Source organism: Carcharhinus amblyrhynchos, chromosome 5 (assembly GCF_965287045.1).
Source record: "Carcharhinus amblyrhynchos chromosome 5, sCarAmb.v2.hapA, whole genome shotgun sequence".
Taxonomy (NCBI): Eukaryota; Metazoa; Chordata; class Chondrichthyes; order Carcharhiniformes; family Carcharhinidae; genus Carcharhinus; species Carcharhinus amblyrhynchos.
In genome coordinates this window covers 35,844,174-35,859,622 of record NC_137328.1, presented here as the reverse complement: position 1 = coordinate 35,859,622, position 15,449 = coordinate 35,844,174, and the positions used below count along the sequence as shown (strand labels likewise).

The following is a 15,449-nucleotide window of genomic DNA, read 5'->3' as shown; positions in this document are numbered from 1 at the left end:
ATGTGATTGTGATGCATTATTAATTCTGTTACTGAGTAGACTAAACTTTCTTTTACATTGATGTTGAAATGATCTTTCTTGTGGCAGCAAAAACATTCAGCTTCTTTATACCTGCAGGCTTCAGGGAAGTGATTACCCCCACACTGGTAATGCTCTACTTCAATCCTAGGCAGTTGATTGGTTCTCTTAAATCTTCTCGCTCTATTTGCTTCCTGTTTTAAAATTACATCTTTACTTTTGGCGCCACTGCTGACTTGTACTGACTGGTGAGCTGTGCCAATTTGTATGCCCTGAAACTCTTGTATGCCTTTTTATCACCAGTGATATCTCCATTACCTTGTTAAAATTTATATCTGCCTCTGTTAATAGCTTTTTTTGGATGGCTTCATTATTTATCCTACAGACCAAATGATCCCATAGCATATCACTGAGAATGGTTCCGAAGTCACAGACTTCCCAGGGGTTCAATACGATAGCTACTCAAAAGTTAGAAGTGGTTTTCATTTTTTTGAACTTTTTCCTATGTAAATATTCCATAATACAGTCAGAACAATAAGAAGTTTATGATGCAAAACATACCTTCCCAATGCAAGACGATGGAAATTTAAACTTCCCCAACAAATGCTGTGTAATTCTTACTTTAGGGGGTTCCCCTCAGTTATGGCACCCCAGAGCTGGGAAGTTACAGGCCAATAATTCAAGACAAAATGTAAAAATTAATGTGGACTAAATGTGGGTTAATTAAAGGAAAGCCAGCATGGCATTCTTCAGGGAAAAAAATCATGCTCAACTAACTTGCTGGGATTTTTTGAAGAGTTAATAGAGAGAGTGTTGATGAGGGTGATGCTAGGATTCTGGATTTCCAGGAGGTGTTTGATACAGTTCTGCACAACAGACGTATAAGCAAAGTTATTGCCCGTGGGGCAAAAGGGATAGGAAATTGGCTGGGTCGCAGGAAACAAAGTAAGGGTCAATGGACATTTTTAGTATTGGAGTAAGGTTTGTAGTGTAGGGGATAGCACTCTTGTTTTTCCTGATGTATATTAATGACCTAGCTCTTGGTGTGCAGGGTGGCAGAATAAATTGAGAAAGCAGTTAATAAAGCATTTTATTAATAGGAGCATAGAGCACAAGAGCAAGGAAATTATGTTGAACTTGTACAAGTCACTAGTTCAGCTTCAGCTAGAGTATTGAGTCTAGTTCTGGGTGTTGCACTTCCAGAAAGATATGGAAGCATTAGAGAGAGTACAGAAACAATTCACAAGAATGGTTCCAGGAATCAGAAACTTCAGTTAATGAAGATAGTTTGGAGAAGTTAGGGCTCTTTTCCTTAGAGAAAAGAAGGTTGGGATGAGAATTGATAGAGGTATTCAAAATCCTGAGGCGTCATAAGAACATAAGAAATAGGAGCAGAAGTAGACCACATGGCTGATTGAACCGACTCTTATCATTTCCACCCACTCCCTATATCCCTTAATTCCCCAAGAGACTGTGTGACTAACAGTGAAGTTGAGTGCCTTGGGTTACAAGAAGATGTAGACGAGATGGTCAAAAGGGCGGACAAGTGGCAGATGGGATTTAATTCGGAAAAGTGAGAGGTGAATGCACTTTGGAAGGAGTAATTTGACAAGGTAATATGCTATGAAAGAGAAGTTCTGAAGAACAAAGGAACCTTGGTGTGTTTGTCCATAGATCTCTGAAGGTGGAAAGGCAGGTTAATAGGGTGGTGAAAAAGGCATATGGCACACTCGCCTTTATCAAATCAGGGTATAGATTACAAAAACAGAGAGGTCATGACGGAGTTGTACAGAACTTTGGTGAGGCCACAGCTGAAGTACTGTGTGAAGTTCTGGTCACCACATTGTAGGAAGGACATGAACACACTGGAGGGGGTGCAGAAGAGATTCACCAGGATGCTGCTTGGGATGGAACATTTAAGTTATGAAAAGAGGTTGGATAGGCTCAGATTGTTTTCACTGGAGCAGAGAAGACTGAGGGGGCACCTGATTGAGGTGTTCAAGATTATGTGGAGCATGGGCAAGATGGATAGGGAGAAGCTATTCCTCTTAGTTGAAGGGTCAGTTACGAAGGGACTCAAGTTAAAAATGCAGGGTGGGAAGTTTAGGGGGGATTTGAGGAAAAATCTTTTTACTTAGAGGGTGGCGACGGTCTGGAATGCACTGCCTGAAAGGGTGATGGAGGCAGGATGCCACACATCTTTAAGTACCTAGATGAGTACTTAACATGCCATAGCATTCAGGGCTATGGGCTAAGTGAGATTAGGTGGGCAGATCAGGGCATTTCTTGCATGGTGCAGTCTTGATGGACCAGTGATGGTCTCACTGTGATTCAAAGACCAAAAATCTTTCAATCCCAGCCCTAAATATATTCAGCAATGGAACATCCATAATCATTTAGAGATAGAGAATTCTAAAGATTTGAATGAAGGAAGTTCTCTTTGTTTAAGTCCTAAATGATCAGTCCCTTATCCTGAGACTGTGGCCCCATGTTTCCAATTTCCTGACCAGTGGAATCAGTCTCAGTGGCCATCCTATCAAGCCCCTTCAGAATTTCTTAGTTTTCAATGAGATTGCCTCTCAAGCTCTAAACAAAGTGTTTGTGGTCTGATCAAACATTTTGCAAATGTTCCATTCATGAAAGGTTCAGGAACAAGACAGCACAGTTTTTAGTAATCAGTAAAAGAAGCAGGAGAAATCTGAAAAGAATTTTTTTTTACATAGCAAGTGGTTAGGGTCTGGAATTCTCTGCCTGAGAGTGTGGTGGAGCAACTTCAACTAAAGCATTTAAGGGGAATTAGATTGTTATCTAAAAAGGAAGAATGTGAAGGGTTAAGGGGATGAAGGCAGGTGTGATACTAGGTAACTTGCTCATTCGGAGGTCCAAATACCATGAATCAAATGGCCTCCTCCTACACTGTAATATTTCTTTGATACTATTGCCTTAATGTTGTCAGAGTCCATAACCTTTGCAGTATCCAGTGCTCTAAGACATTTATTGATATCACCTGGAATGAAATCATATTGGCTGAAGACTGGCGTTTGTGATGCTGGGGACCTCAGGTCGAGACCAAAATTAATCATCCACTTGGCACGTCTGGCTGAAGATGGCTGTAAAATCTACAACCTTGCTTTTTAACTGATGTGCTGGGCTTCCTCATCATTGAGAATGGGGATATATATGGGACCTCCTCCTCCAGTGGAGTTATTTAATTATCTGCCACAATTCACGACTGGATATGGCAGGACTGCAGAGCTTAGATCTGATCCACTGGTTGTGCTACCGCTTAACTCTGACTACGTGTGTTGCTTATGCTTTTGGCATGCAAGTAATCTTGTATTGTAGCTTCACCAGGCTCATACCTCTTTTTAGATATACCTAGTGCTACTCCTGTCTTGCCCACTTGCAATCTTCAATTAATTCTTTATTCACTTGCCTTTTCTCGTTGAATTTTAATGTAGCCAAAAATTAACCACTTAACTTACCACATTAACTATCAATATACAAATGTATTGCAATAGTTGGGACATGTGTTTACCTGTTTGGATATTTTTGATTTCTTTACTTGAGTGGGTTTTTAAGCACAATAAAAACTAACCCTTTATATATTTAACTTCACAAAAGCCTGTCAGATTGAGTTCTTTGCAATCAGCAAACAGTAAAATACATACACCGCATTGGCACATACATCTTTACAATTTTTTTTTAAAAGCCCATTACAGTCAACTGAGAAGTGGAGAAACAGGGTTGGGTGCCTCTGAAGGAGTCCTTGTACCCTTCCTCATCCAGTTGTAGCAGCGTATTCAGCATCTCTGAACAAGGTGGAGTGGACATATACATCCACACCATATCCTGGCTCACCAATCACTTGTCAGTAACTCTAGGGCATAAATTCAACACATGGCCATTATTATACTCCTCCTTCAGGGTCTCAGGTAACCTTATCAGAGTGCCACAAAGCTCAGTACTCACTAGAGTGAAGAAGAACAAAAAGGGATGAATTCTCACCATATAGGAATATGCAATGGACCACCAGAGATGTGGCACAAGACCAGAAGCCATGAAAATATCTACATCGTTAAACTATGAGATCAATCTGAACCACTAGAAACTAAAATACCTCTTCCCATCTAGACCAGAAGCATCAGACAGATTTATCATCACACCAGAGCTCAGTAACTGGACTGGCAGGGCTCAGACATGGCAAGTATTCACCATAGTTCTTAGTAAAGAATTAAAAAGCAATTACCTTCCTTATTACTACGTACTGTATGTGTTCAGCTGACAAATTGGCACGGCATCCAGGAAGGATGGCAGTACACACCTCAACCCATATGTAATTGTTTTGCAATAAAGAGGCACATTTGAAGTTACATATCATTGTTGGACTCAAAATCAGGTCGCTTTGAGTTTGGGTCCTAATCTCATGTTTATCAGCTTGCCAAACTTCAGATCAACAAATTTATCTTTGGTAACGTCTCAGACTAAGATCTGGACTGACACAATTATATTGTCAGAATTTTTTCTTAAATACATAAGGGGACAATAATGAACTCCTGTGGCTCAGTGTTTCTGTTGTGTTCTGGGCCCTGGCCAACATTCTCTCTAATTCTCCATGCTGCGTGCAGCTTTTTTGTTGCACAGTGCCATCCCGTTGCAGCCACACATGTGTAAATCCTAAAGAGATCGCAGCTTGTGGCTGTTAATTCCCAATGCGGCACACTCCCGTCTGCTGTGCGGTTGTACATTCACACAGCTCAAGAAAACATCAGCCCTAGGTCCCTATGTTATCTGGTGTAGATGTCTGCTCAAAATGATGTAATATGGTGGGAAGTGTCTAGGCTGAGGCCTAGAGCACCAGTGAAGGGCAAGCCTCATTAGAGAGTTAGCTAGCTTTCAAAGGAAAATACATAACAGAGCACATAACAGCGTCATATGGCATTGCTGCCACAATCTCCTCTCGCACTCATTTGGAAAAGGTTAAATAAAAGCACAGAGGCTCTAGCACTTCTCAAAAGTGGCATTGTTTTCATTGCTTAAATGCAGTACTACAATTGTCCAATATTTAATGTTGAGCTAACATCCATGTCAAAAAATATTGGTAAATTTAAAACCCAAGTTTGTTCTTAAAAGAACCTCACAATATATTTTCTGGTTTAGGTGCTATACGGTGAAACAAAGATAACCAGGAAGTTAGTGTGCCCCAGAACGTAAGTACAAGCCAATCTGCCAATCACCAAAGCTTTCTAGGGGGTCACCAGCATGTCAGCTGCAGAATTTTGCCATTAGCAATAAACATGTTTGCAGGCAAAAACTGCCACCCAGATACCTCAATGCCAGCAGGTATGGTACTTATCAATCACAGGGTGCCAATAGTGTAACATCAGCTCATGGAGAAAACAAGTACCTCAAGTAACAATTTCACCACCTTTCTCCTGAATATAGAGCCACAGCTGCCCAATGCTACAATACCTAAAGGAAAGGTAAAGTCGCCACAGTCCCAGGTGACCATAGGTTGCTCTCACATTGAGGGGGAGAGCTGACTGGTGGTGATCGAACCCAAGGATCTCCATACCTCAGGTGAGGGGCAAGGTTGAGAAGACAAGCCTTCATAAATAACCAACCTACAATACCACTACATTTCCCAAACAATAAAAGATCACTGATAGTTGCCAACCCAAACCCCACCCTGGATGCTATTAGTATTTACTATGCTTTCCTACAAAAAGCCTATGGCAGATAAGAGTGTGGGAAAGTTTTTTAACTTGCAGCTTGAATATGTTCCCTCTTGAAGTATGGTTGTGTTCGAGACAGAATAGAAGGAGCTGCAAGGCTGTGTGAGAGTTGGCAATGGACCAATGAAGGATGTGGAACAGACAAAAGCCAGCTTTTGGTGGCAGGCATTATTTACCAGACGCATGGCACTTTTAGAAGTTACTACCTAACACTACATGGCCATTTCTTGTTTCCATAAAACAAAAGGAGAAAATTAGGCCACTCGGCCTATCGAGTCTGCTCTGCCATTCAATCATGGCTGATGCTTTTCTCTTCTCCATTATCCCTGATCCCCTTATTAATCAAGAACTTATCTATCTCTGTCTTAAGGACACTCAATGAACTGGCCTCCACAGCCTCTGTGACAAAGAGTTCCATGGATTCACCACTCTCTGGCTGAAGAAATTCCTCCTCATCTCTATTTTAAAGAATCATCCTTTTACCCGGTGGTTATGCCCTCTGGTTCTAATTTTTCCTACTAATGGAAACATCCTCTCCATGTCCACTCTATCCAGGCCTCGCAGTATCCTGTAGGTTTCAATAAGATCCCCCCTTCCTTCTAAACTCCAACAAGTACAGACCCAGAGTCCTCAACCGTTCCTCATATGACAAGCTCTTCATTCCAGGGATCATTCTTGTGAACCTTCTTTAGACCGTTTCCAAGGCCAGACATCCTTCCTTAGATATGGGGCCCAAAACTGCTCTCAATACTCCAAATGGGGTCTGACCAGAGCCTTATACAGCCTCAGAAGTACATCTCTGCTTTGGATTCTAGCCTACTTGACATGAATGCTAACATTGCATTTGCCTACCCAACTGCCACTGAACCTGCACGTTAACCTTAAGAGAATCTTGAACAATGATTCCCGAGTCCCTGCATATTTCTGATTTCCTAAGCATTTCCCATTTAGAAAATAGTCTATGCCTCCATTCCTCCTTCCAAACTGCATAACCTCACACTTTTCAACATTGCATTCCATCTGCCACTTTTTTGCCCATTCTCCTAATCTGTCCAGGTCCTTCTGCAGCTCCCACTTCCTCAATATACCTGTCACTCTCCATATCTTTATATCATCTGCAAACTTAGCAACAGCGCCTTTAGTTCCCTCCTCCAAATCGTTAATGTATATAGTGAAAAGTTGTGGTTCCAGCACTGACCCCTGAAGTACATCCCTAGTCACTGGCTGCCATTCTGAAAAAGACCCCTTTATCCCCACTCTCTGCCTTCTGCCAATCCTCTATCCAAGCCAGGATTTTACCCTTAACACCATGGGCACTTAGCTTATTTAACAGTTTCCTATGCACTTTGTCAAAGGCCTTCTGAAAATCTAAATAAACCACATCCACTCGTTCTGCTTTATCTAACATCCTTGTTACCTCCTCAAAGAACTCTAACAGATTTGTCAGACATGACCTCGCCTTGACAAAGCCGTGCTGACTCAGTTCTACTTTATCACGCACTTCCAAGTACTCTGCAATCTCACCTTTAATAATGGACTCTAACATCTTGTCAATGACCGAAGTCATGCTAACCAGCCTATAATTTCCCATCTGCTGCCTCCCTCCCTTCTTAAACAGTGGTTTTACATTAGCTACTTTCCAGTCTTCTGGTACCCACCCTGTCTCCAGTGATTCCTGAAACATCACCACCAATGCTTCCACAATTTTCTCAGCTATCTCTTAGAACCCTGGGTGTAGTCCATCCGGTTCACGTAATTTATCCACCTTCAGGCTTTTCAGTTTCCCCAGAATCTTCTCCTTAGTGACTGACCTTAATAACCTTCTTCCATTCAACCCAAGAAGAGGTTTTCGTCGTCTGCCCTCTTTGTGCAGCGCATCAGATACAGAGGCCTCAGGACTGAAGTCAAGGCCTAAGTCATTTGCTTCAAACAGTTTTGTGCTCTTACATTAGAATACTTTATGATCTCCTCCCTGCAGCCTTTGCAATGCCTTTAATAAAACAACCCTTAAGAGCTAGGTGTCTTCCTTCCTAATGCAAATCTTTCCATTACTCAATCCAGCTCATCACATACTGAACTGTGAGAATGCTACCAGACATTTACATGAGTGGACCTTGTATCACTGGACAAAGCTGGTCCTTGTCCCTATTTGGTGCACAGTGTCCAGAGAGAGTGTCCATGCAGAATTCAGCAGAACTCTGAAGATGAGAATCAAGCTTAACTTCACTTCAGTAATTAGGGAATGAAGCTTGTGGCAGGAACTGAAGACAACGACCTTGTTCACTGCCATGATTGTTGTTAGGGGTTTGAATCTGAAAGAACACCAAATGCCTTTGCAACATGACTCATTTGTACCTGCTACTATTATTATGGCAGAGAGACCGTCCATGCAGAATTAAGCAGGACTCTGAAGATGAGAATCAAGCTTAACTTCACTTCAGTAACTAGGGAACGGAGCTTGTGGCAGGAAGCAGTGTCTTGCCATGGGACATTTCATTAGCATATGTAAATCCGATTTCATACTGCCTGATTTTAATGTAATTCTTGCCCAGTGAGAATTCCCAATATTTGGTGAGCGTGAGCAAGAGGTGGGGGCTGCCGGATTCAGAAGACAAGTTTTGTTTTTACAGCACTCAGGAGAAGGAATGTTCTCCATGCCCATCCCTAGAGGAAGCCTCTGGCCTCCCTGCTGCTGATTGGAACTTGTTTCTAACTGTTGCTGTAATTACCAACCACACCATCCCGATCCCCAATCCCCACAAACCACCAAACACCCCCTTATCTCAACTACTGGTCTCTCTCTTTCTCCCTGTCTACCCACCCTCCCCTCCCCAACCCACAATGCTATTTTCCACAATTCCAGCTGACCCCACGTCTCCCGACAAGCCCAAATCTCAGGCTGCTCACCATCGACTGCAGAGGACCTTTCCCAAGGGTTGTGGGGTTTTTTTTTTCCACTCTGCAGCTGCCAGCCCACCAATTTGGCTGAGTGCCGTGCTGGAAATTGAATTTTTTTTTTTTAAATTAGTTTTTGCTGTGAAGTTCAGTGGGACCTCTGAGTCACCAGCTGGGAGGAAGCCAAGGAAAAATCCTTGGGAATCCCAGCAGTAATGGTTAGCCATAGCTGCAACCAATTGAATAAGGAATTAGGTGACAATCAACTAAGAAGCCTGGTTGTATCTTAATGGTGTTTAATAGGAAGAATGGACAGGGCCTTAAGAAAGAAAGAAATATCAGACAGAGAAAGTCTAATCAACTGGAAACAGCTGAATCAGGAACCATTCATGGAGTTGACCCCCCCCCCCTTCCCCCAACTATTTGTCCACTCCTTTTGGGTGGGTAAGCACTCTGATTGTGACATTTAGCAGCAATAGGAAAAATTACCTGTTTAATTTGTGAGGCTGGTACAGAGTGCCAAGATTGTTGAATAGATCCAGCAGCATTTACTCCAAAGTTAATCAGTTTGAATGCAAGTCGATAACATATCCATCATAACATCTCAGGAACACTAACGGTCAAAGACATGTTCAGGTGCCAAGACACCGCCAGAGAACAAGACTTCAACCCCGGAAATGCCCTAATTATGTAACAGTTGTGGGACAAACAGCCACATACAATGACCCCATACCCTTGTAAAAAATAAATGCTTAACTAGTTGGGTGTATTAGAGTGGGGATTCTGTCAGCTCCAGTTAAATTCTGCAGTATACACAGATCAGTGTCAGAGAGGAGATAGCAACAATGCATCAAAAGAAATTTATCTTGATCTACGTCAAGTTAAAAGTAATGAGCTAAAATGGCACAGGAGTTATCACATTCAAAGAGCATGAAATTGGATCATTTTTCTTCATTAGATTTTGTTACTTGCATTTAGTGTTCTTTAAAGTATCAATTTGAACTCTCTTCCCCTTTATTCATTTCTACTTTGTTTTAAGTATTTTGTTTTAATTTTCAGTCCTATCAACATCTGCTCTAAACAAAATACACCAATGAATCACATCTCACAATTGCTAACCAGTGGAACTCCTCAGACCAAAACGGGCAGGCACATTGAGCTGTCATCCGGTGGAAAGCTATGCATTACCTCACAGAACAGCCAATGTTGTAAAGGAAAGGAAATCATTGGATGTACCATCTGCGTCAATTGTATTGGAAATACAAATGTGATACAGTCCCTCTCGATTCTTAACTGGGATTTAACCCACTCTATATTTGAAAGGTCAATTACAGATCCTGTTGCCCAAAGACATATCTGTCCCAACACAAGTGTCCAGAAATCTGCATGCCTCTGTTGCCATTGTGTACATTCTTAATGAGGGAGTCCCAGGTTCACAACCCTGTCCCCAGTCCTCAATCACCACAGGACTTTGCAAATTGACTCTGGTAGAATTCCTGCATGACTTTGTGTGCCATCATTGTCCATATGATCTTCACATGGTGGTGGTCCTATTTCAGAAATATGTCAAACCACAATGATGGGAGCCAGCTTGAAGCTACAGGCTTCTCCTACCGACAGTGTTCCTTTACTTATTCTGCTGTTGAGGACTTCTTTTAGACTGCACTTTGTCTAGCATCTCCCTCCATCCCTGACCACACTGCCATGGTTGGCCCTACTAGAAGCTTGACATCACTCAAGGGATCATCAACATGCACAAAGCTTTTTCACCACGTCGAGGTGGCAATCTATGGACAAGTGAAAAAGGTGTACACTGAAGGGGAATGATCCATACTGAGCTTTTAGCCAACATATCTGATGGGGACATCAAAGGATACAAGGTCACAAATCATATGTTTGCAAAATTAGTTAAGCAACACATAGGCTTGACAATATATTGATGATAAATATGTAGAGTGGTTAGCACTGCTGCCTCAGTGCAGTGTTAATGAAAGCCTACTTGTGACATTAATAAAAAACTATAGTTAATCAGTTGTAGAAAATGAATGTTTGATCTGATTTACAGATTTGGTTCTGATGTGGCATATGACTACTATAGAGTATACTAATACCGCCCCCCCCCCCGCCCCCCCGCCCCAATCCCCTTCTGTCCCTATCACAGACACATCTGGACTTCATGTTATGGTCAACTGGTCTTTGTATGACAAATGGCAGGATAAATGGTTATTGGTCGAATGAGATTTGACTATATAGGTGAGATAATGTCCATTTTAAAGTACAATGGGCACCTGGCCAGAGATTATAAAACAGGGCAGATTGTTAAAATGTATAGACATTGGGAGAATTTTCCCATCCCGCCCACCGTGGGAATCATAGTGGGCAGCGGGGTGGGGGGGGGGGGGGAGCGGACCATGCAAAAGCCCATTGACCTCAGGTGGGATTGTCTGGTTAGGGGACAAGCACGGCCAAAAAAATCCTGTCCTGGAACATAGAGGCCTAGGACTTTCACAAGACACCCAAAGGATACAACCCAGATATACAGGACCATACCACCTAATGCAACCTACCCAATATTTTCAATATATTCTCAAAATAAACAAAAAATAAAGTACAGCACAGGAACAGGCCCTTTGGCCCACCAAGTCTGTGCCGATACAGATGCCTCTCTAATCTAATATTTTCTTGCCTCTGTGGTCCATATCTCTCTATTCCCTGCCTACTCATGTATCTATCAAGATGCCTCTTGAACGTTATTATAGAATCTGCTTCCACCACCTCCTCTGGCAACGTGTTCCAGGAATTCACCAGCCTCTGTGAAAAATATGCCCCTTACATCTTTTTTAAAAACTTTCCCTCTCACTCTCAGCCTATGCCCCTGAGTAATTGACCTTTTGACCCTGGGAAAAAGACTGACTATCCACTCTATCCAAGCCTGTCATAATCTTGTAAACCTCTATCAGGTCCCGCCTCATTCTCTGACACTCCAATGAAAACGACCCAAGTTTGTTAAACCTTTCTTCATATCCATATCCTCCAAACCAGGCAACATCCTGGTAAATCTCTTCTGCACTCTTTCCAATACATCAACATCCTTCTGGTAGTGTGGTGACCAGAATTGTACAAAATGCTCCAAATGTGGCCTAACTAAAAAGTCTTACACAGCTGCAACAGATTTTCCAATTCCTATAAGCAACTGAGACTGATGAAGGCCAGCATGCCATATGCCTTCTTGACCACCTGAGTTGCCACCTTCAGGGAACTGTGGATCTGCACACTTAGAAATTTAGCATACAGAGAGATGTAAGGGCGCTACCATTCACTGTTTACTTTCCTTCTGCAGTAGGCCTTCCAAATCGCATCACCTCACATTTGTCCAGGTTAAATTCTATCTGCCATCCTTTGGCCTAGGTCTCCTGCCAATTTATATCCTGCCATATCCTCTGTCAAAGCTCCTCACTATATTTGAGTCATCTGCAAAGTTACTAATCAGAACACCTGCATTTTGCTCCAAATCATTCATTTATATATTACAAACAATGGGGGCTGGGGCATGAGGGGGAAGGGCAAGCCATCTGCTTACTGTTGTAAATGGTTGTTGGTGTTGTTGGGAAATCCTTAAGCTGAGGATTGTGGCTAAGTAGCGGGTGATTGAGTTGGTGCAGGTGCCCAGCAGAAAGTCCGGAAGAAAACCTTGGGGAATGAATATTGAAGTAGACGTGAAAATCCTTCTCAGCTAATGGAGTTTTCACATAATTATGTCAACAGCCAATAGACCCAAAGGCCTCCGGAACATGGCAAAAATGCCTTTCAACTTTCCCAATACAAAATTAGTATTAAGGGATCTGACGCCACTTGGTGATGCAACAAGCCTATTATCCTCCTTGTGACAGAGAAGACCTTACGCTTTGTCCATCGTCATGCCAAACAGAATGAAACAAAAATTTCTTCTGTTTTTTGCTTGGGTCATTTGCAGTGGATGATTAGGAAGACGGTTTTACATTAACTTGATCCTGGATGTGAGGTTGCAGGGTGTTCAGACAAGATCCCTACAGCTCTTCTTCCTGGAGATTTCCTCACTCCTTGCATTATTGAAACTCAAGGACTTGTTTTCAGAGACACCAATATCTGTACATCTGAAGTCTTCAATGCTGCATTTAAGATGCTGTATCACTATTGCTGTGGCAAGGAAACAATTGACTCTTCAAGACTCCTTGTGATGACAGAGCGCATTAACTGCATTGAGAACTTGAATAATCTGACCCTTGAACTTCAATGGACAGCCATTACAGTTGCAATCACCTTTGAGGCTACACCAAAATGTAGACATCACTTTAGGACCACTTTATTTCCCAACCACAGTTATCCAGTTAAGTTCACAAAACCCAGCACTACACCACATCCAACATCATTCTATTTCATTTCATCGCTTTGTCATATACCTTGTTATCATTTCACTGTTACATTGCACAGTGTGTTATATATTAGATACCACACTATATTAACAGACCCTGTATATATCATAACATTGTGTATAAAGTTATAACTTTTGACGACACAGGACTTCCTAGTATATGTTATACAATACCAAACATTATATCTTGGTTTATACCTACTAACTCACTTATTAGTTACATGCAGAATCACAAATTATAATACAACAATTCCTAAATTATTCACGTAAAATTACATTCTTGGACCTTTACGCCATCGCTCTCAGTCAGTAACAGACAACTGGGTCCAAGTCCTCACTGAACACTCCCTGTAACCTCCTATTAGGAGGTTGAAAAAAAAAAACCCACTTGTAGTGGCCCTGCATTCCTATTTACCCATTGTCCACTCCCTTCTCAGTATGAAGTCTCACAACACCAGGTTAAAGTCCAACAGGTCTATTTGGTAACAAACGCCACTAGCTTTCAGAGCACTGCTCCTTCGTCAGGTGAAGCTATGGAGGGAGAAAATGAGGGCCTTCGCAATCAGGATGCCTAATGTGATCTCCTGGCTCTCAGTCAGCTCACTGAAGTGGGGATACAGGGAGAAGGGGAAAGGGACAGAATTAATTCCAAGGTGACCTTTTACACTTGCTAGTGGCCAATTCCAAAACAGCAACCTATAAAGTCCTCGGAAGCTCATGATGCTTGAGACGTGGAGGTGGAAAAGGAAAATCAACATAGATATATCTAGGCAACTTCTTCAATGAGCCTGGTGAAGAGGGATCCATCACCTGTACATAAGTTACTGAACATTGCAGAACACACAAATAAAAATGATGCTGAAAGGTAAAAATGGCCACATGTATTTGTGAAGCTCTTTATTGCACAACAAGATCTTTCAAAGTGAATAACCTGAAGAAGCACTTACTTAATAATCCAGCATTGGGAAATCTCCATGATTCATTATAAGTTGTATACTGCGGATGGGAATATGGACTCCCAGAAAAATCGCTCCCTAAAACAAGAAAGAGCATAAGGAGAGTGAAATAATGTAAAGATTCTCAAGTTAACTAGTCTTTGTTGTCCCACAATTGAAGAAAATGGTGAAGATGTAGTTCAATATCATGAACCCAATTTTCATTAATAGCTGATCTACTGATTAATATGTTTCTTCACTTTATGTGAAACTCAGACCTACAATAATTTAACTACATAGCATGTAACATCTGGGACTTGTTGGTACGAGGAATATGCTGGAAAATAAGTTGAGATTTATTAACACAATCAACTAGCTGACTTCACTAATTAGTAGGCACTTACTGGCATTGTGTCTGATAGGTATTTTCCATACCAATTTTTTATGTCCCTCTGCCTCGCTGTTTTCCCATCACCGATATCAACAACTGGGACCACACAACCATTATCACCAATATATTTTGTGAGTTCTGAACATTAACCCAATGGTTTGGTCCTATGCTTCAGAAAATAATTAATAACAATATCTTAGCATAAACAAAGTAAAAACAATAACTAGCTGAACCATTTAAATCCATTCCTTGCTTGGCTAAGTGACTTCATTAAAAGATTAGTTGTTTTTTTCCTCAGAATTTAACCAAGTCTGCTTCCTTTGTTCCCCAAACTTTCCCTCACACCTCAGCCCTGACAGGAGTGTCTCAGCCTTCCCCAGCCTTTAGCTGTGTGGATGAGGTGATAGCAATCTGTGTTGCTCTGCATATTAATCAGCAGGCGATGGGAGATTTAAACTCATCAGCTGCACTCCTGCTCAAATGATTTGAAGCAAGCCGACACTTCACGATGTGATTCCCTTCGTTCCCCCCCCCCTTTGCTCTCAGGGGGATGCGCCAGGGCCTGACAGGCTCAGACTTCCAATTCTCTGCTTTTTATGCCTCAGTGGTCAGGGTGTCAGGCTCCTGCAGTACAGACCAGCGGAGAGCTGCAAGAGTCACTGAGCACCATCAGCTCAATGACAGAATCGCTCGCTTCATCCAGAAATATTCTGCATATCGAGCAGGAGCCAGGCTGTGCTGGAGATGTGGCAGGAGCTGAGTAAAACTATACCAGATCAATGCACATCTAAACAGCTTGCCGGCCCCTTTATGGAAATGCCACTGTCCATCAGTGGTAATTCTTGACAGCTGAACTGTTCAATCATCAGCTGTGATGAGGCGTCCCAAAGAGAGAAAAAAAACACCTTAATAAATATCAAACACAGGAATTTTAAGGGCCGCTAATTTTCTTTGCATCCCAGTCCACTACCTGCCTAACAACACAAAATGTTTAATGATTACTGATTAATTAGCCTCAAGTGGACCCTTTGTGTTTCAGCTGTAAAATCTTCCCAATGGGTATC

General features: G+C 42.0%; 1 protein-coding gene across 1 annotated transcript in view; it reads right to left on the bottom strand.

The window, feature by feature from the left end:
* Positions 1–15,449, bottom strand: part of LOC145343420 (paired box protein Pax-5) — a 199,750-nt gene that overhangs the window by 12,210 nt on the left and 172,091 nt on the right. The window contains exon 9 of the mRNA XM_080189649.1: positions 14,007–14,093. Coding sequence (XP_080045775.1) covers positions 14,007–14,093 — 87 coding nt within the window. The remainder of the gene's footprint in view (positions 1–14,006; positions 14,094–15,449) is intronic.